This window comes from Anas acuta, chromosome 1, assembly GCF_963932015.1.
Source record: "Anas acuta chromosome 1, bAnaAcu1.1, whole genome shotgun sequence".
NCBI lineage: Eukaryota > Metazoa > Chordata > Aves > Anseriformes > Anatidae > Anas > Anas acuta.
In genome coordinates this window covers 54,103,447-54,125,561 of record NC_088979.1, presented here as the reverse complement: position 1 = coordinate 54,125,561, position 22,115 = coordinate 54,103,447, and the positions used below count along the sequence as shown (strand labels likewise).

Sequence of the window (22,115 nt, the reverse complement as noted above, 5' to 3'; positions counted from 1 at the left end):
CACAATTATTTCAAAGAGCAGAATCCCAGGCAAGTAGTACATCTGGAGCTCTGCACTGCACTGTCTTGTTAAAATTTTATGATGGAAAACAACGGACTCACAAGAGCTGTGCATACATACTAAGAACAATGAGACTAACTCATTTTTTCCCCAAATGCCTACAAAATCGCTTGACCTCAGAATTTTTTTCCTATGTTTAAATAATAAATAGATGCCCCAAAAGACTTTTACTCAACTTGTCAAAGTATCATTTGTTGAATAATTGAAAGAAAGAGCACAAAGGAAAGTTATCTCAAATATAACTCCATTGTATTAATGGCAATACTATGAAAGTTAAAACAGTCTGTAACAGGAAAGGGAACTATGTCTAGATTTTTGTTATATAAAAGAAATGTTCCCCCTAGCTTAATGCTCAGGTTATGTGATACTGCCATCTAGCAGGCTACCAGGGGAAGCCAGGCTTCAGTCTCTAAAGGGATGGGACAGAATTACTGAAAAAAGTAAATCGATTTTTCATTTCTTCCCACTTGTTTCTTGTGTATGAGCATGTAATATGAAACTCTGCAAGTAAGACTGACAGAAGTCTTCATTATCTACACTGAACAGCAGTCTATCCAAACTGAAGAGATAAAAAAAGTGAAATATTAAAAGTAAAATGAAGACTTAGTTAAACTTTGCATGAGATTTAAAATAGAGTTCCTTCAAATTTTCCAAGGTAAATTTTTGCGTTTGCTTCTTTGCTGACTTGCAGTTTAAGAAAACAAAGTTTTGCCATATATTTTATAATGTCAGTTGTTTCAAGGCAATTCAAAGGGTCTTTTCTTGACACTGCTTGAGATTTGTTGTGGGTTTTAAGATTGAAAACTCTCACTTCTTGAGACTGAAAACTGTTCATTCTGAAGGTTACAGCTACTTACATGTAACTTGCTGTCTTCAAACATTATAACTTGATCGAATTGAGGCTTGTGATTTTTGAGTGTCTAGCTTGAAATAGGCAGCAGCAGTTTCAATTTGACTTTCATACTGTGACAAGATATTCCTATTCCAATACCTTCCCTGGAGAAATTACTCTTCAATATATTCATGTTCAATGACAGTTTAGGAAAAAACAAATCTCCCTGCAAACCAGTAAATGCACCTGTTGCTGCTACACATCAGAAAGGAAAGAAATGGAAATTTTTAACCGTTCCCCCCAAATGTGTTAGGGATCAGGACTTGTTCCCGAGCCACTCCGGACACAGCCAACCCAACCAAGTTAATCGGTCAGCCTTGAAGAGCGTGATTTCAGCAGATACTCAGAGTGCAACATGCTCAGGTGTTGCCCAGTTAAATTTCAAAGCTGAGTGCTTGGAGCAGCATTTGGGAACCACCTTCACACTTTCTGGAGGCTCATTTTGCCAGCCTGGTGTTGGCACTCAGTGCCCTTTCACATGCAGCCAGGTGAGATGTTCATCCTGCATCCCAGATGGCAAAGCTTGCTGGTACCTCCACCTAGGCTCACCAGAAGCCCAGCTCTATTCTGCCCAGGGCTCACTCTCTGCAAGCATCCCTTCTGATAATGTGCTGAGAAAAGAACCTGCTCTTCTGCCTTTGGTTTTTTTTTTTTTTTTTTGGACTTTTTCATGCCCAAATGACCCTTTATGCTGTTAGAGCAGAATTTCTTATGGGAACATTTAACTTGGGACTTTCTGGAATTTTTAGACCAAAACTTTCAGCCAAAAAAAAAAAAAGCCAAAAAAATTCTAGATACCACTACTTCATAGTGACTCTCATTTGTAATGTTATATCCTGGCACTAAAAGATGCAAATAAAATCTGTTTCCCCTTCCCATCTTCCTTTCTTAAAGTTTGTTTTTAAAAATCCAAACAAGGACGTTTCCAGATTTCCAACTCACTTCCCCACCATATTGTTGCTCTTCTCCTTGTTTACATGTTCAGCAGGTTTCCACAAGGAGCAAAGGGAGCAGGAGACAGAAAAAGACAGAAAAAGCCTTTTCACTCCTCAGCAGCTCTGACAACAGCCATCTGCCCCAGCAGGCGGCTTCTTGGGGTGAAATGCACAGCCTGGAGAAAACACCCTTTTTGGGGACACAGGGCTCTATTTGCAAGAGCAGCTGTCACTCCATGCTTTGCTCTATGCAGACGAAGAAATTTGCTTGCATGGGGCTGAGTAGGTGCCACAGGATATTTTGGTCTAATGGCAATCTGCCTTTTTGGGCAGTCCCACACCGATCCTGGCCAAGAGAGGTGTTTTCATGCTGTACTTCCCTGCTCCCCTCATGCCCAAGAGAGCTGCCGCTCAGGGCTCCTCAAATCCCCACAAAATATTTGGCACATTAGCACAGCGTTAATGACTTTTTGAATCTGAGCAAACATTTTAATTGTTCTCTTGTTTGTGGTACTTGAATGTAACATAACCATTTTTATTTTCGCTTCTTTGTATTTTTACAGATTTTCACAAAACTGAAGGCTACCGAACGATTTCATAATTAATATTTGCATAATTGCCACCTAATTTAGTGTGAACACTGATGCATAATTTAAAACAGCTGTGCTAGATAATCACAAGCCTTAGCATGAGACAGCCTGTTGATCTTATAATTCTTTTCAGACATGGCTTATAAGCATTTTGTTTTTTTCTACTAGATACACCTTTTAATTTATCTTCTTTGGTGAAAAGTCACGTAACCAGCAGAATTGTGACTAAGTAGTATCTCTATCCAGTATTCTCTGTAATTCTCTTTTTATATGGTCAGTCTTTGGCCCATTTTCATTGCTGTAGGAAATACAGGCTTGTTCTGTTCTGTACCAAAGTGATGTGAGTGAAACTATCTTATTTAAAGCAATCTGGAAATTGGTAATCGTCCTGCAGTAACCAACAACTGAATAAGCACTCAGTAAGCTGGAGGACACATGAAAACATAATGCTGGTGTCTGAACTCCCATCAGTGCATTTGCTCATCAGGCTTTGACTACTTTGGGCTAAGGCCTCCTCCCTGTGGTCCAGCTGCATATTCAGAAGTGGGCAGATTTGCCTGTAGGTCCTGTACGGTATCTGACAAGCCCGTCTTGGATAACCTAGACATTCAAGGTTATCTTAGGACAATCTTAAATGTCAGTAGGCACATGTTTAGGCAAGCAAATCAAGGCCTGTGCACCTTCAGGAGGGTGAGCCAGGCTGTTCTCCAGACCAGGCTGTTAATCTTCACTGCCTGCTACAGGCACTTACACTTCCAGCTTGCATGTAGACACGTATACTCAGATACCAACTCCTAGGTGCCCTTATTTCAGACTCAGTCCTAACCTTTAATCCTTGTAGGACTCAGCAATGTGTGTTTGTAATGTAAATGAAGCAGTAGCAAGGCTTTCTACTTAGAAACTAAAGCAAAACAAACAGAAAACAACAAATCAAACTGAAAGAAAACAAAACAACCAAACAACAACAACAAAACCAGCTGTAAGTATGCTGGAATTATTCAAAATTGGGATTCAGTATAACATTTCTCTCAGGTAATATCAGGACAGATTGTCCTCTTTGGAGTCTCCTTGCCACCTGCGAGTGAAGCTGAGTGGGGAGCAGTTGATCTGCTTGCTCAGGTACTGTCTGGTCCACTGTCTGATCCCACTATCTACATGAGTAATAATTAAAAGTTGTGTTAAAAATATCTGAAGTGTATATTTATACAGAATTACTGCACTAGTGTTTTAAATAAGTTGCTTACATTTCTCTGACCACAGACGTGCACTAGAGGGAGCTAGTACCGAACCCTACATTGATGTTCCCTGATCTTGTTCAGTTACTCCATAGTTTTTGGGACTTTTTTGGTTCCATCCTGCAAGACAATGCTGTCAACATCCCAAAACACCTAAATTCCTTAAGCCTGAAGTAAGGTGAAGCAGCTGCAGCCTCCAGCACCATTCTGGTGGGAATTGCTGGAGCAGTTGTGAACAGGGGAAGAGGAAAAGGGGAAGGGGTTTGTTACTGAGGGCTTTACTCTCTTGCTGCTCATGCTTCCAGACTCCTCACATTGCTCTCAAAGCCCACCTGCCTTTCTCTGAAAACCCAAGCAGGGCAGATGTCCCTGCTCGCTCCCTTCTCATCAGTCCTGGCAGCTACAGTAAGTGGTGGGGTTCCCCTCACAAGATGCCCCCATGCAGTGAGTGGTGACACTGACAGATCTTGTATGAACTGAGTCAGTTTTTTTATCAGAACTGATCCAGAAATTCTCCTCCCCTCTGAAGTACACTAAAATAAAAAACATGTTTAAACATAATTTCTGTAATCAGGAAACACAAGAGACTCCCAATTTTTCTGTATATTCTTAGCTGGGTCTCCCTGCATGTATGCGTTATGATATAGCTTTTAACCCTACACAGTCTTCTCTTGTGCCTTATCCACACTCATACTGATCACAAAACACAGAGAGCTGCTGGCCGAAAGTGAATGACTGTGAATGGGTCAACGCAGGCCCGTTTTGCACCCTGTCACTAATGTTATTTTTAGAGAAGAACAATCTGTAGAAGACATGAGACACAGCTCATTTCCTTTCAAAGTACAAACCGACAGCATGTGCTATATAATTTTCTGGACCCTACAGAGTTGTTAGTTCTTTTCAGCTGTCACCTGAGCAGCTCCATGGCTTTTGGGATGTTGATGTTTCCTCCCACTGGTGCTTCTAGGACACCTGGATCATCAGACTCAACACAAGGAAGTACAGTAATGTTTCTCTAGGTTCGAATATTAAGCCGAAAGGTATTGAGTGAAATGATTCACCACTGCTGTGACTCTCCTTTCATGCCTGGCATTGTGAGGAGAAGCCACGGGAGCAGAAAAGGAACGGTGTGAAGGCTGCAGGTTGATTAAAAAAGTGCTGTAGATACACTGGGAGGAGGAAGCTGTATCCCACAGAGAAGTAAAGAGGCTGCAGTGTGGCACAGACCAGAAAAGGAAATTTTATCTAGATGGGAATAAAGATGTCCTTTTCTGAAATATACAACAGAATTTAAACCCACACAGGAGGACACAAGGAGGACATGATGACCATGAGCTAAATCTTAACAGGTGAACTCAAGTTAATTACCCGCTGCTTCTGTGTTTCTTGGGCTAGGGAAACACCAAGTATCAGGAACATAAGAGTTACTATATGGCCTCTCTTGGTGTAGTGTGGTCTTCAACCCTTAGGAAGGTGTAAATAAACAGCAAAGGTTGAGCCTTGCCTCTTATAAAGAAGTAACTACTCCTCCTTTCCCTGCTTTCACATTTTTTTAAAGTAGCTTTTAAAGGTTTACAGTGGCTAAAACAAAGGCAGGAGTGAGAAGAAGACAGTGATGGCACACACTGCAGAAGCCAATGAGAAAACCTGCTGGGGTGGGACTCATCCCCTCTAACTGTGGTGGTGCAGAGCTTCAGTTGCTCATCTAACCTCCTTCCACAGCCAACAGAAAGAGGCAGGACCCTCCAGGGCAACTTATCTTGCTCCAACAAGGACTTCTAGAAAAGCAGATGAACTGGATGTTGAGCTTCCAAGTGGCTGAAGTCCAAGTGGAAACCCATCCCTGTGTTAAACCATCCTTTAATTTCAGCATGGAATTATATGTATACAGAGAGAGAAAGAGACATGCATGCAACTAAATAAATACAGACACTTTTACAACTACTGTTGTACTTAAAATGGTCTAATCCACCAACGCAAACAAAATCTGCATTGGGAAAGGAGGGGCTCTGTCTGCTGTCCTGCTAGGTCAGAAAATGCGTCGGAGCACACCTCAGACTCCCAAGCAGCACAAGTTACTTGTGTGAAAGTATTCCCTGTAAAAAGACCTCTGACTGCTTACTGCTCTTGCTGTAGGTGCCTATACCTTTGTTCGACCTCGGTCACAGCCAGCACCTCTGGTGCTCAGAGGGTGCAGGAGGCCATGGCTGCCTTCCCACCACCCTTCCTGGGCATCTCCACAGCAGTGCATGGTGACCCCCTCCCACAAAACAGCCCAATTTTAACATCTACCATTCTCAAGTGCCACTTTGGGATCACATCACTGCCCTGGGTACCACCAAGCAGACATTGTGAACCAAGAACCTGTGACCCCATGCACCCACAGGCTCTTCGGCCTACACAGCCAGAGCATTGGCCTGCTACATTACCATACTGCCTGCTACGTTACCACACCCTAAAAAGCAGGAGGGAAGGATGGTTAAATTCATCATGTGCCTGCTACACCTTCCTCCTCGTCCTCCTCGAGTGTTTTCTTCACTAAAACACGCCAGCCCTCAGAAAGGAGCGCACAAAATGACAACCCTCTCTTGATGAAAACGCTAGAAGCACAAACATCACAGTCTTGGTAAACAAGCTTTTCAAAAAAATGAAGAGAAAATGGACTAGTTTGTGTTTCTTTCAGAAAGTTGGGTGTATTTCAGAGGTAGTATATTTTTCCTAGTTTATTGTAAATTCTTACAGCAAAAATCTGTTTTAAATATCTGCGAGATATTTAACCCATTTTGGGACTTCCAAAAAAAAAAAAAAAGAAAAAAAGAAAAAAGAAATAAAACTTCTAGTATAACATTATTAAGCAAAACATTTTCACGAATTTCCTCATAATTCTTTGGCAGGTGGAGGGAATCATTCAACGGGTGTGCATTTCTGCTAGGTCTGCAGCAGCATGTTGGTCTGGCCGGGAGCAAACAAGGGGAGACATGCTTGGGACACAGCCCTTCTCTTTCTTTTGGCTTCTTGCTCTCTTTGCAGCTTGACCTCTCCAGTCCCGAGGGAAAACGGGGCACCCCAGCTCATCCATGGAAGTGCCCGAGTGTGGTCACAAAGCCAGGAAAAAGCCAGGGCTGAGCCTCAGTGGAGTGAAGGGAAGAAGCTGCAATAGACACACCTCCCTATGGACCAGGTCCTACTGGAGGAGGGGGAGACCCTAGCAGAACGAAAACTGCCATTAACATAACAAACCACAGAAGAAAAGGAGAAAGTTATCATCTTGCCTAGTCTGTCTCCGCCAATAATCCTGGGGAATTGCTGAAATAATGTCCTTCCTTAGGGAAATACTCTTTCCAGGTCAAAGATACTCTTTCGAACATAAAGCAGACACAGTCATAAATACCTCGAGGACTGTTTTGATCACTAGCATTTACAGAAAACATTCAGTTTTGTTTCTCTCATTTTTTTTTTAGCTGCCTTGTTCTGCTTGTTATTTCAGACAGCTTCCATGCTTACGAATTAGTGACTTCCACACACTGCATGGAGAAGGTTACATTAACACACCTGAATATTTGGAATCTGTGATGGTCTTCATTTGAACTTAAGGAGTTAATAACAGACTATTGTAAGCAGTCCAGTACTATGGTGATTCTAACTTCAGCTGGGTTAATTACACAATAATTAGGTACAAACATCGCAACACAAAACACAGCTACATCATTATTTGCAACAAATGTTAACTCTAAATAAGTGCAACCTGTCCCACAAACACTTGCTATAAACGACTTAAAAATAAAAGTAAAAATTTGATGGGGTAAACACAGAGAAAAAAAAAATTCTCCGGGAGAATTTTTTTTGTTAAAAAAATAAAAGTAAATAAAAATCTCAGCACTCATTTAGAGTTCGGGATCTTGTGAAAGAAAGCTTTAAAAGGAGCAAACCTGATTTGCTGTGGCTGTTGCGGCGAAGGGAACACTTGTTGCAGGAGTTGTTGCTGCAGAGACAGTGGCGGCCGTAGCGTTGTGCATCATGGGTACTTTCAGGAGGGGAACCATGGAAGCAATGAACAGGAGGGTGCAGCATTATGGTAAGAGAAGTGGTATTTTTGGCATGGTGAATATCAAGAGCGGCAAGCCATCGTCATGGGTTAAACCGGCAGATGGCATGCAATCACAGTGCAAAGCGAGAAAGCGTGGCGGAGAAATAAAAAAAAGGGAAAATAGCTTATTACAAGTACAATTAAAGGAAGGTTGTCAACACAATCGGCGATTCCCAGAAAAAAAAAAAAAAGAGCAAGGAACATTGAAAATGCAGATGTTATCTCAAAGAATGGGATAACTTATGTAATACGTAAGGCCTCTGCCAAAATAGCCTGGTACCTGAGAACTGTCACAGGGACGATTTTTTTTTCTCCCCAGTGTTGCCATAAAGCACTCCAAAATAAAAGTCTGCTAAAAAACGAGTGTTTGGAACTGGGAAGGAAAATTGTAACTGTTTATCTTAATTTTTAAACAGAATTAAAACCAAATTATTTTCATGCATCTTCATTTTTAAGTAAGCCAGATACTCGCTGTCTTCCTTTATAATCCAATTTATGCATTTTTTTTCTACTAGCACTGCAAAACTGCTAGACTTTACCAGAGCTAAATTGCCATCTGCTTTGAGGCAAAAATCAGAAGGATAATAATCATTTTCCTGATTTAAATACTATTTTGATCTAAAAAAGCAAGGTCAATTTTGTGAAAGTTGCTGCTTTTACTCATTTTAAGAACAAATTTTCATCAGCATCTTCATGAGAGAATACTAACTTCATGTTTTAAAGGCTCAATGCTTTAACTGCTTATCTGAGTAGTCCCACAAAAAAAAAAATCACTGGGATGGGGCTACAGAATAGAAGGAAGATTACTTTTCCATCTTGAAGTCTGTTGCACTGGACTTCAATTTTGCATGCCCCAAATGTTCATTCCAAATGTATTTCAAGGAAGAGTAAGATTTAGATCATGGGTTTCAACAGACCCTTTGTGGATCAAAGCATGCATTTCTGGGAAACGCTGATAAAACTTTCTAACACACAGCAAAAAGGAGAAATAGGCACACCACTATGAAACTTTAAAACACTGATGAAACTTGCTGGCTTTTCCAGTATTTTATGATTTTATAGTACTAGACAATATAAAATATAAAGAGAAATAAAACTTTGAAAACTGAAAAGCAGACTGGAATTCATGATATTATGCTTTTGCAGTGTAGTTGTTATAGCAGGTGATATCACATCTAAACTGCAGCTTCTTCTACAAATCTAAATACTGCACAAAGTCAACCAGAAGGACAAGTGAACCTTTAATTCTAGTCATTGGCTAAATCTCGCCTAGGATTTTTGAAACAAGTGAATATACATCATATACATTATAAAAGAGATCAATAAAGAAATTTGGAACCTACCAATACTGGTAGCGGGTGTCATGCACAAAACTGACCCTGCGTGTCATGCAATGATAGGTGAAAAAAGTGGATAAAGGGAAGAAACAGGTTAGCTGTTTAGAGTTAACATTCAAAGTGAGATTCAAGCATAACCACAGATAAGTAAGTTAGTTAAATGAAAGTTTAAGGTCATTCATAGTTTTGCTTTAACATAAAAATGTGATTATGTTCATACTAAATTCCTACTTGGGTATATTGTATGACTTTTGGCATGTTTCTGTGTGCACACAAGATACTTCATAAGCTCTTTCCTTCAGTACTTTTACCCTTTCATTTAGTACTACTGCAGCAACAGGTTTTTTGTTTACAGAAACATCTATGATTAAATATCACATTATTTGGCAATTTTAGAACTCACTGCATAATTCAGTGAGCTTAATGCTGCACAGATTCATCAACTTTTTCTGCAGCAGAGGAAAAAGTTAAAATGGAAGTACCCAATATCACTCTGCAGAAGCTTTGTCTAATTTATGTTTTATGTTGACATACGTGTTCTTAATGCAAGGCTTGGAGCAGAGAGGTGTTTCTGACCAGTGAAAACACTACTGGGACAGTTCCCAAGCTAAGCATGTGTAAGTGTGTATGTACCCTTGCAGCAAAAGGTTCCATAGGCTTTGGTGCTGAGTCCACCTTTAGCCTTTCTAAAAAGACCAAACAAAAAGAAAAATAAAAAATCAATCAAACAAACAAACAAAAAACAACAACGTGTTTTCAGTACAGGGCATATAGCAAGCTGGTGAAGGTGAGGAGGCAAGGAGACTACCGCCACGTACACACATATTTGATATAAAATCAAATATGCTTCCTGTGTTCCTGTTTAATTATTACAGCAGCCTCTTCCCCGCCCATCACAGCAGCAGCAGCATAACTATGAATGACCTTACCGAAGAACAACCCCCAGAGAACACACACAGTTCCTAGTCTAGCGGCCATAAAAACGCTAACGAACAGCGATGGGAGGAGAGAGAGGATCTGTTGGTTTTGAGATCATTCACCAGACAAGAAGGAGAGGCGATGAAGCAATCAAACTGATGTAAAACATGGGAAATGCAAAAATTTGGAGTTAAGCCATGCACAGTGAAGCCCCACACGTTTTATTAGGGGAGCAAGTGGTTAAGAAAGCAGAGAGGTTATATAAAACAATTACGTTTTATATATATTCCAGCAGCAAAACTTGTCTTAAAAGTTAACTTTTTTTAACACACACGAACACACACACACAAGGAACACATTTGAAAATTATACCAGTTCAGAAAATATCACATCATCATTTAAAACCCAACAGATAACGTCATGCATTGCTCCTTAGGGCCAGGTGACATGACAGGCCTCGCACCCACCAAATCCAACCTTCTCTTGGACTTCCCAGGAAACATGGGAATATTGGATAAAGCATCTTTAACAAAAAGCATGTTGCACCCACTCATATAGAGCGGGTTCCCTCTTTCTAGCTTCCTCTCACACCTCTCTCCTCTCTCTAATGCCCTGATGGTGTTCACAAAGAGCAGGAGGTTCAACATCTTAAGAAAGGCTTTTCACTCTGGGCCTGGGCTCCGTCTGCTTTGTTATCCCTCCCTCTTCCTTTTTGAGCTCTTGTTTTGGGCTTGTCAATAATCCGGCCCTTAAGGTTTGGTTCCAAGATCCACCCTTTCTACCATGAGAAATTTATAAGGTACTACTGTCATTACAGCCATTAGCCAGAAAGAGGGATGGACAATAAATGGCACAAAGAATGAGCTACTTAAAGAAGCACGAGCACTCAAAAAATATGGAAAATATCCAAACGCTATTTCACTGAAAAAAAAGTTTAAACTACTTTATTTTGCATAGTTAATTTAAGTTCTATGGCAGTTCCTTACAACAGTGATAAGCCCTGAAAGGGAGCGCTTAAGAGCAGGAGTAATGCATATCAGTACAAATTGTTAGGGTTATGATATACAATAAATTTCTACATCGTTAAGCACAGGGCAGTCTTCCATTCATGTCCAAATAGGCAGTCTCACCATTTTTTTTAAATACTCCCATAAATGTCTGCATGTTTTCTGCCACAGATATTCTGGTGTACGAGTGTGCTAAAAATACAGCATTCTATAACTTGCTATTATCAACACAGGGGCAGGCTCCAAGGTTGTTACTCAGGCCTTATAGCAAAATCTCATGAAGTCAATGCCATCTGTGTTTGTTTTCATCCTCAGAGACATACGGGGATGCTGATAGATTGGGCAATCCTTGCGTGTTGTGTTTCATTCCCTGTTTAAACCAGCGTTATTCCTATAAACTAAAATAATATTGCTGAAATGTTAAGTGCGTTTGCAAACACGTTGTTATAAAGGGTTCTGACTGCTCTCCATGATCACGTTCTGATACCAGAACATGCTATTTGTCAACCGCAGACCACATCACATCGGTCCTTAGAGAGGATGTTCAACTGCAGAAAGTTCAGAGTAGGGGCAACTGACATAATTTAAGGGATTCTGGTGTCACTGTTTATGCAAATACCAAGTGCATTCCTTCTTTTGTGGTGTTGAGGAGGAGCACCAGCACCGTGGTGCAGCTCAAGCCTCTGGACCTCACAGGCTTCTGCGCACTGACATGCAAAGCGCGTCCTCTCACCTTTGGCTCGCCCGGACGAGAACTACAACCTCAGCTATTAGCTGCAAATGCTAGGAAAAGTACTGGTAGCGTGACAAAAGGAAAGCCAAGAGAACAAACCTGATGCCTCCAAGCCCCTTTAGTGCCGAGGCGGGGAGCAATTTGTTTTGAGGATGCTCCTGTGTGGGTATGAGCAGAAGGCTCGTGCTGGGGCACCCGTTCTCAACCTGCTGCAGAGCAGCAACAGAGGGGCCATGGAGGGACACCCGTGGCATCTTCAAAGCCCTATGCTTTTCCCAGCATTTTCCCAGCAGTGTTTTGCCCTCTCGTTCCCTGGGAAAGCTCTAGCAGGTGATGTCAAAATACAGCCAAATCGATGTAGGAAAAAAGGGCGAACTGTGGGCGATGATGAAGGAGGCTATGAAAATGGAAAGCAGCCTAACGGCGTGCCGGGATTTCAGCTTGAACCCTCACACTTTGCAGAAGGAATTAAACCAGCGTGGAAATAACTATGCAGGCCTCATCTCAAGCAGGGCGGGGAGCATAATAAAACCTTTCCTTAAGCGCAACTGGCTGAGGTAGAGGCTACCCTACACAACCTGGGGTCAGTGCGGGTGCAACATACCTGTCGGGATAAACGCTGCATGTTGCTGCAACTGAGCATTGGCAAGAGCCTGTTGGTAGTGCAAGACACTGGGATTGAAAACGGCACTGGCACCATTGCTTTTTTCAAGTGCTTGTCTCTTTGGTAAAGGGTGAAGAACACCGGGAGGAAAGGCCTGTAAATAAGAAAGTTAGTTAAAACGGCGTAATTTCCAAGGCGTTGTCTGCAACATATACAAAAGTACAAAAACTTATTATTTTTAAAGCGGCTAAAGATGCCTTGCCATGCATATTAACTCAAAGCACAGCAATGTAAAATGAGTGAAATTTTGTTATTGATAGCAAAAGCGTGGTACTATTAACCTAAAACTGTAGCAGCACAACTACTGAAAAGAAAGGCCTTTAAAGCAACGAAAATGGCATTTCCTTTACATAGGCTTTCAAATATTATAGGGAGAAAAAACCACTTGTGTTTCATTGCCAAGTATGTTCTTTTAATTTAAGTATTGTTTCCTATTATTATATAGATTAATGGATTATGTTAAGCGTTTTCAATTACAAAAGCAGTTTTATCTCAATTCGACTTTTTATGAGGAGGTATTTAAAAATGAAACCATGTTAGGAACCAAACGAAATCGTTCTGCGTTTATTACGTATGAGAATGAGATGGATAAATACGGTACCGAGTTGCCGGTAAATTAAGAGTATGTGAAATCATTTCCGGTTGATGTTCAAAAGAAAGCGGTACGAATTTCATTAGTTGCTTCTCCGAAAAAAAAAATATATATAAATAAAATAAATAAAAAAAGCTACATGCAAAGCAAAAGGTGAAAGGTCAAAGTACCAGGTCTACAGTTGCTTCGAGAGGTCGCTTCATTGCTTTGGCAGTCGACTGAGTCTTTTAATAACAGGCAGCGAGCACATGATGGCAGTGGGCCAATGGGAGTCAAGCGAATTAACATACAGGTAAACAGCAAGCAGAGGTGCGTCATGGGAACGGCATTGCATTGTGGATAGGTGAGAAGGAAAAAAATATTCTGAATGCAATATACAACATACAAAAAACACTAGGCATGCACAACAACAAAAATGTCTTCTAAAGAAATGAATATTACACTTTCGAATTAGTACTGAAGCAAAAACGCATCTACTATACCTTAGTTAAAAGCATATAAGAGAGTAAAATATAGATGTTTGAAATTCAGGAAAGTTGAGTAAAACAGCAGCTTGCAGACACTATTAAGCATTTTATAAACACTTCACAGAGATGCAGAGAGTTTTAAGGATACTCCTACAAGAATTTCTGATAAGTTAGTTGAGTCAAATTTGCCAACAAAATCAATTTCGAACGCTGGATTTTCAAATCCAAAGCACTAGGGAAAGTTGTAATGCATTACAAATGCTACCGATGCTTGAGTTTGCAAGGTGAAGGTCTTAGGTAATGAAACCACGAAATTCAATAAGTTTGGGATTCAAAACGAGAGGTTGCCCTCTTCCAATACAGACTACACAATATGTCTTACACTAACTTATCATTAATTCCTTATTTTTTTCCCTACAAGTGGGTCATTGTTGTAGATTTTTTTTTTCCTTGTGACTTACCACATTACATTGAGAGGAAAAAAAACAGCCTTTCAGAATTTAAAGCATATTTTCTAAATTTCACTACAACCTTCAGTACCAGCTTGGGGAGCAGGGAGTGAAAACACCGCTCCCAGCTTAAAAGTGAACATTAAAGTATGATTTACAATACTCGTTCAACATTATTATTTTTTTTTTAAAGAAAATATGTAGGCATAGTACATAGACATATAAATTTATGTATATTTTCATTGTAAGATTAAACCTATGGCTGATACGATGACATTCTTTGAAGTTTTTTCATAGAAAATATTACTTCTGAGTTTTGTAGTGCAAATAATGTTTACAAACCTTCAGAAAGAAAGGACAATTTACTTATAAATCAGATTTTTTCTTTTTTTTTACAGGCACATGCTGATATTTAGCTTTTTTTAGGATACGCCAATTATGTCCATCTTGACATCAGTATGTGGAAATGTGGAACAAAAGTATAAAAAAGAGGACAAGGCACAAAACACCTACAAATAGCTTATGGTCATGGTATTAGCTAGTGCCAACAGGTTATTTTGCAGGATAGCCCTTGCTTTCCTCATTCACAGCTCTGTTGCAGCTACATTGCATGAAGCTTCCCTTGGCTCCCTCCTCAACTCTCCTGCAGCACATTTCTGGATTTTATATACCTAATCTACAGGATCTGCTCATCTGTCTGGGTCAAGACCTGGATATAACAAGAAACACCTGATGCCAAGTGAGGATGTGGATAGCCTTCTTGCATCTAAGCATGGTGCTGTGCAGCTGACATGTGGTACCCACCACGGGGGACATCGCTCCGGTAAGCTAACACAGCCTCAGACCCACTCTGCATCCACTACTGATGGAAGTCTACCTGGAGGTGAAGTATCACAACTGAATTTAGCATTATGTGATGGCGAAGCCCATAAATTCAAACCAACATCAGTAAGAGTAGAGCATTTCAGTTAATTACCTACAGGTGTTATCTCGCTTGTTTTCTCACTATCTCTGTATTTCTGATTGCCTTTCTCCACCTTTTCTCCATGCTCTTCTGCCCCTTATCTCCCTACTTTGAAAAATTTTGCTGGCTTTCATCTCATCTTCCATACCAAGTTCCACCCGAAAGCTTTAAATTGATCACTGTCTAGACCTTCAACCTTGTTTCCATGTGGTCTTCCCCTCTTTACAAGCTTTTAGACTGCCTATCCACTCCTCCCTCCTACCTTTATGTTTCATTTTGTCCCAATGGTAAAAGCTTTTGATTCTTTCTGTTCCATCAGCTAAACTCTTCAACATTTAAGCTCCTCCATAACTACCAACCAATAATAAACAGTTACAGATTAGATAGGAAAATGCTATGGAAAGCAAATAAAGATAATACTAAAAATTGTCAAACAATCTGAGGCATAATATTTTTCTGCCATATGCCACATCTGTATGCTATAATGCATCCTGGAATATGAGCAAGATACACACGACTGCATGGATGAGCAAGGAGCTCCTGACTAAACTTAAACGTAAAGAAGAGAAGCACACAAGAAGTGGAGAGATGACCTATAGGGGCATGGCCTCAGCATCCTTAGTGGAAGAGGATCAGGTTAGGGAACATTTAAACAAACTGGATGTTTACAGGACCTCATAAGATGCATCAATGGGTGCTGAAGGAGCTGGGCAATGTCATACAATCAGAGGCCACTCTTACCAATCTTTGCAAGGTCGTTATGACTGAGGCAAGTTCTGAAAACTGAAAGAAAGTAAATGACACCCCTATCTTCAAAAAGGGAAAGAAGGGAACGACAGGTCAGTCAGCCTTACCTCGATGTCTGGGAAGGTGATGAAGCAAATCCTCCCGAAAACCATCTCCAGACACAGGAGAGCCAAGAAATTGATGGGGACTAGCCAGCACAGATTTATGGAGTGGAAATTGTGCTTAACCAACCTGATAGCCTTCTACGAGACTGGCTTGGTAGATGAGGGGAGAGCAATCAATGTTGTTTCTCTTGACTTCAGGAAGGTTTTCTACACTGTCTCCCATTTCACTTTCACAAACTCATTTAGTACAGGCTAAATAAGTGGAAAGGGTGAGGTGGATTGAAAATTGTCTCAACTGCCAGGATCAAAGAGTTGTGATCAGCAACATAAAGTCCAGCTTGAGTCCAGTCAACAGTGGTATAAAACTGGGAGGAGTGATTTATATATTAGACAGCTGTGTTGCCATTCAGAGGGACCTAGACAGGTTGGAGAAATGGGCATGGAGGAAACTCATGTTCAGTAAAGGGAAATAACATATCAAGCACCTGGTGAGGAACATCCACAGCCAGCAGTATGTGCTGGGGGCCACCCAGCTGGAAAGCAACTTAACAGAAAAGGTCTCTGGGATCCTGGTGGACACCAAGATGAACATGAGTCTGCACTGTGCCTTTGCAGCAAAGGCAGCCAACAGCATCCTGGGCTGCTGTGTCCTGGGATGCACTGGGAAGAGCATCACGATCAGGTTGAAGGAGGTTATCCTTCCCCTCTACCCACCTCTGGTGAGGCTGCATATGCCTTGCTATGTCCAGGTCTGGGCTCCCAGTGCAAGAAAGAAATGGACATACTAGAAATAGTCCCATAGAGAGCCACAAAGGCACTGGAAGGAATGAAGCATCTCTCATATGAAGAAAGGTTGAGAGACCTTAGATTGTTCAGTCTGGAGAAGAAAAGATGCAGGGGAATTTCAACAGTGTGTATAATAAAACAGGGGAGTAAAGACGGAGCCAGGCTACTTTCAGTGGTACCCAGTGACAAGAGAAGAGGCAATGAGAACCAACTGAAATACAGGAGATTTTATTTAAATATATTTAAATTATTTAATTTTTTAAATATAACTTAAACAAATTACTGTAAGCATGATTTAATCATGCAGTATGTTGTCAAAAGAAGTTTTGGAGTCTCCAATCTTGGAGACATTCAAAAGCCAACTAGGCATGATCCTGGGCAGTCTGCTCTAGCTCATCCTATTAGAGCAGGGAGGGTGGACTAGACAGTCTCCACAGGACCCTTCCAACCCCAGCTATCAATTCACATTTTAATTTAGGCTGTACATTATTCTGTGACTTTCCATGCTCTCTGATGCTCCACATGAATACCTGCAGCTCCCTGAGTATAATGATGGATGACTATCTCCTAATGAGCTTCGGATTTACGCTGCATGTGGTTTATAGCCTCTGTCACAGTGTCTTTCTCCTTTCTTTTTAGTTCATATTATGAGGGTCACCTAAGACATCTGAGAAAAATTTCCTTAACTTTAGTGTACAGAAGTACAGGCAGGGTATTTTCTGGTACCAGACTGCAAACTTCATTGACCTTCAACGTTCTTACAAGTTCTGCCTCCAGTACTGTAACCCCATCCACAAAGCTCACCTACAAGAATACCCTCTGGACCAGAGCAATGCAGACAATTCCCCCAGGAAGGAAAAGCTCTTAGACACAGGTCATCCTGGGAGCAACCTCCAAGTGAGTCCTATAGTTAAACATTCATATTTCTGCCTTATTTTTTTTCTCTCTAGATCCAATTAAGTATTCTTGTTCATTCTTGGGTAGCCTTGGAGGCATGTCTTTTCTACCACTTTTTTTGTTGTCATTCTGGTGATTTTTCATTCATTGTATCTGATTGTTTCAAGTCTACATTAAATAAAAAAAAAAACAGTTGGATTGAAAAGAGTCTTTTCTGTTTGATAGTCTACATATTCCATGAAAATATTCTGTATATATTTTTCTGCAAAAAGTTACCCTGAATTACAGGTCCCAGTCTTCTTCCTCCATGACATTAGAATGCTAACATTTCAGTTCTGTCTTTCCAAAGATGCTTCATCTTGCTTTGAGGCTGATGCAACTCCAATTATGGCTTATTTAAAATCACAGGATATCTATCCAACGATTACTGAAGCGCAAAAAAAATGAATCCCCTCATCTCTCTCCTTTCTTCTTTAGTATTCTGTCTAGAAATATTACATTCTCTAAATGGTCAATAAATATTGCACAATAGAAGCTAATTAGAATAAAAATACAATCTCCTCTGCTTTAATTTCCAGATGGTATTCAATTTCCGCAAGCACAGGAAAGTTTAACTAAAAATCATCATGTGTAAAACAGTCACTGGGAAACTATATGAGAAAGAATTTACAACTTTAAAATTTTTCTTCTGTTTGTAGGTTTACTTTCTTGCATAACTTATCCTTTGTTCCTCAAAAAGTCTGGTCTTTGCTCATTTGCTAAATACAATAGCTTGGGGTAGTTATATACTGTACTGTATTGTGTTTCTGGTAGGCTCCTTACCCAGAGAATAACTGTATTGTCTGTTACTATTGTATGCACTGCCCACAAGTCCACAAACCACATCTGCTTAATTATTCCTCCAGTGCCAGCAATGAGGACAACGATTCTTTGATTTACTGCCAGCAATTTTGTCTCCCAAGACAAATCCTGCATGCTCGATTTATTTAACTTTATCAATACCACTTTACTTAAATTTAACAACTTTCCTGGTAGCAACCATAAGAGATAACCAATACTGGTAAAAGGATGGGCTGACTTGTCTGAACAGCTTTCAGTAAGAGTTTAAAATTTCTGAAAATAGAAAGTCCTCAATCTCTTTTTTTTTTCTGACTACATTCACTCTGCTTTTTCTGAACTATTTCTGAACTATTCTTCTATTTCTGAACTATTTCCATTTTAGTTACCTGATTTTTAACACCATTATTCTAATAGAAAATAGAAAGGCATCATGGAGAGATTCAAGTAACTTGCCTTGTCAGTGGGAGAGGTAAGAAAGGTCTCTTAGCATGAGACTCATCTCCCCTAACCAAAGTTCAAAAAGATATAGTCAACACTTCTTAGGCAGTGGGGAAAGATCTACAGAGGACAATTCTTCCTCTTCCTTCAGTGATGAACAAATGAACAGCGTGGATGAATATGCAGGTTTTTCTCCACCGCCTCTGAGGTGCCACCAAGGTGTCTGGGTTAGGCTCAGGTTATCTAACTGAATGACATCTTAATGCAGGTCTCTCTTCTACTACCAACCTCTGAAGCAAAAAACGTCTCTTTGCTTTTCTTCCTTTTCTTCCAAATTTCCACATCTATATATTTCAGAGTTTTCAGAGCTAAACCAGCATATCGACGCCTGTTTTCCAATGGACATTGAACGATTTTATTTCTGTTTGGAAATACGAGGGGCAAATTTAACATATAATCAAGGCAGAGAACAGAAGTGGTATAGAGTGTCATTTGCTTCACTGTCTTGAATAGAAATACAGCATTCAAATACGGGAATGAAGAAAAAGAGCGCTTCCTCCCATCAAGCAATACTAGCAATTTTATCAATTCTTATCTTTTTACCAACAAAAAAAAAAAAAAAAGCAAAAGGGAAAAAGAAAGTATAAGCAAACAGCATTAAATTGAAGCAAAATAGGCATCAAAGAGCTTCTGTCAAGAAAAGCAGCCATATATGCCAGCACTTACCATCACAGTCGCAGCTGCCGCAGCTGCCTGGGCTGCCACCGCAGCCTGGTTGGCTTGGTGTTGCGCCGCTTTGATTTTGGCCTGCAAATGTGCAGGAGGGTGAAAATACTTGCATTTCTCCCTCATGCAACGACCTTTTATGTAATCCATACACACGGTTACGGTGTTGTCGTTTGTGTCAATCATTGTGCTGTCTGCCGGATGTGCAAAGCGGCAATCAGTCTCTCCACGCGCACAGTTGCCCCGCTGGAACTCCCTGCACACCTACGTGCAAAACAACACTGGTTGCAACCCGAAACGGCAGGGAGAGCCCATGTCCCCCCAGAAAGGACCATCCCCTTCCCCGGTGAGATCACTGAATCCGATTTAATAAACCCATTATGTTCTTCTGGGAGCGGGAAATGCGTCTATTTTACCCTTGCGCATTGGGCACCTCAGGTAGCTTTGTGGTATGTGGCTAAATGGACATGGAACAGAAACATTCCCAAATGTCTCTTCTTTTCATGCTTAGAAAACAGCTGGGAAGGATTCTTGCTGAAGAAACTGGCCCTGCTAAACTAGCTGAGACTCACAAAATGTTCAGTCCCTTTCTAACTGTAGTTTATATTCTTGCAACTCCACTGCTATGGATGCAGTTCCTCTTGCTGATACATGAGGTAGAGAGTCTACAAACAAAGCGGACAGCCTCCTTAAAAATAATTAAATTAACAGAATGGACAAGCTGATTTTTCTAAGGAGAATGTAATAATATAATAAGAATATAATATAATATAATAATATAATAATAATATAATAATATAATAATATAATAATATAATAATACTGCAGTGACAATGTGTTTGCTAGGTATTTCACCAAAGCATACCTTTACAGGCATGCAAACTTGAGGTTTATTTGAAGAGATGAAGTTTAAGAAAGATGAATCTTCATGTTGTTTTCTGTGTATTAAATTTGAGCAAATGCACTACCTTATAAATGTATTTAATTACCACTGGCTGCAAGTGTAGGAAATCTGTCCAGTTATGATGTCTACACTTCGAGCAACTACATTTCAGCATAGTTCCCAAAATAATGCTTTTTCTCCTCCACAATCTTCCCTATAGCCTGACAGAGAATCGCATTTCTAGTCATGGTGGTGCCCACAATACCTCCAGTTTATCAGTCCTGAGGAGTTTCTGAGTAGCAGTTGAACCAGGGACTGAAACCGGTGGACTTCCAGGAACAATGACAGGCGGCGTGGGTAGGATCTCGGTCGGGACTAAGCCAACTCCCGGTGTTACTGGCGTTAGGTAAGGAGCAAAGCTAATAGCCGTGTTCGTTCCTATTGTGGGACCCACTGGAAATGTGGGCTGCAAAATGAAAACACAGACCAAGATGAAAAAACCCTTAATCAAGAGCTTATTAGTTGTCTTTTGCATGTTCTCCCTGGCGCCGATTCATTTTCTTAATCAAAGAATTTCAAGCAGCTGGCAAAACACACAGCATATTCTCTTCTTTTAATCACGTAACACATTCCAGCTGCATACTAGGAACTGCACATTGTAGCTCTGCTATTGGAAAAGAGGCTGCCACTGCAAAGGAAGTCCCACTGTGAACCTGAATCTCTATGGAGGTCCAGCTTATATTGCAGGCTTATTTACACATCAAAAAATTGAAATAACAGAACTTTATTGCTTTTTCTCAATACCTGCTTTCCTTTGGAAAACAGGCTATTCTTTCAAAGTACCAGATTTCACAGGTGAAGCATTATTACCTATATTAAATCCATATTTCTAGTAAGACTACAAATAATGAACTCTTTGGCATGTAACTTCCATCTCTTTGCATGCTATATTCAGCCAGCTCCTGCAATTGGAGGAGTTGCTATGGCTCACACATCAAAAAGTCTCACCTTTGCAAATGTTTGTGTGCTCAGCTGTCACCAGTGGCAAGCAGAATAAATATTATAATCTCAGCTGGACACAATATTTAGAAAGTGATTACTCAGCCTTAGATTGAGTTCATCTTACAAAAAAAAAAAAAAAAAAAGGTTGATTGGAAGGAAAGATAAGGGTCTAAAAATCTGTTTCGTGCCTCCTTAGAGCAAGTCAGTGAAGTCACAACCAGAAGAAAGAGCACTTGTGTAACTCTAAAACCCAGCTCTACCAAGGCAGAATAGCGGGTTTGTCACCACCAGCTCCAAGGGGGGTAGAAGCAGAACATCACCATGGTCAGACCACGGTCATGACTGGAAAGTGATTTAGCTCTGCAGAGCAGATGTTTACTCCAGAGAGTGAAGCTATAATGGTAAATAATTATGATTATAAATGCAAAACTCTGCAGAAACAGTACAAATCTGACATTAGCTTTGTCACAAATTAAGTCCCTGAGTAAGCTGGCAGCTAGAAATGAACCATGGAATAGCTGAACACTAGAGATAGACTTAGGAAGACTTAAAAACACTTAATGAAAGAAGAAAGTCTTTCTCATCAAGATGGCCTGCATACCCTTGGTTCCAGAAGGGAAGCCAACACACAAATTATACAGAAAATATGCAAGAGAAAGCACACAAGCTAGAAGGTTTACTTCTAGTTTTTGTTTGTTTGTTTGTTCGTTTGTTGTTTTTTTACTAAATTATAACTGAGTTTCAGTTAGTACCAAGAAGATG

At 40.4% G+C, this 22,115-nt stretch overlaps 1 protein-coding gene across 9 annotated transcripts in view; it reads right to left on the bottom strand.

The window, feature by feature from the left end:
* The window catches only part of MBNL2 (muscleblind like splicing regulator 2), a 108,532-nt gene that overhangs the window by 10,228 nt on the left and 76,189 nt on the right, over positions 1-22,115 (bottom strand). For 4 of the 9 annotated variants that reach the window (XM_068677244.1, XM_068677310.1, XM_068677305.1 and 1 more), the window contains 6 exons: positions 20,617-20,817; positions 19,469-19,732; positions 13,221-13,274; positions 12,399-12,552; positions 9,143-9,178; positions 7,642-7,736 (listed from right to left, as the gene is read on the bottom strand). In XM_068677244.1, coding sequence (XP_068533345.1) covers positions 7,642-7,736; positions 9,143-9,178; positions 12,399-12,552; positions 13,221-13,274; positions 19,469-19,732; positions 20,617-20,817 — 804 coding nt within the window. The remainder of the gene's footprint in view (positions 1-7,641; positions 7,737-9,142; positions 9,179-12,398; positions 12,553-13,220; positions 13,275-19,468; positions 19,733-20,616; positions 20,818-22,115) is intronic. The other 5 variants (XM_068677268.1, XM_068677276.1, XM_068677257.1 and 2 more) reach the window with 5 other exon arrangements.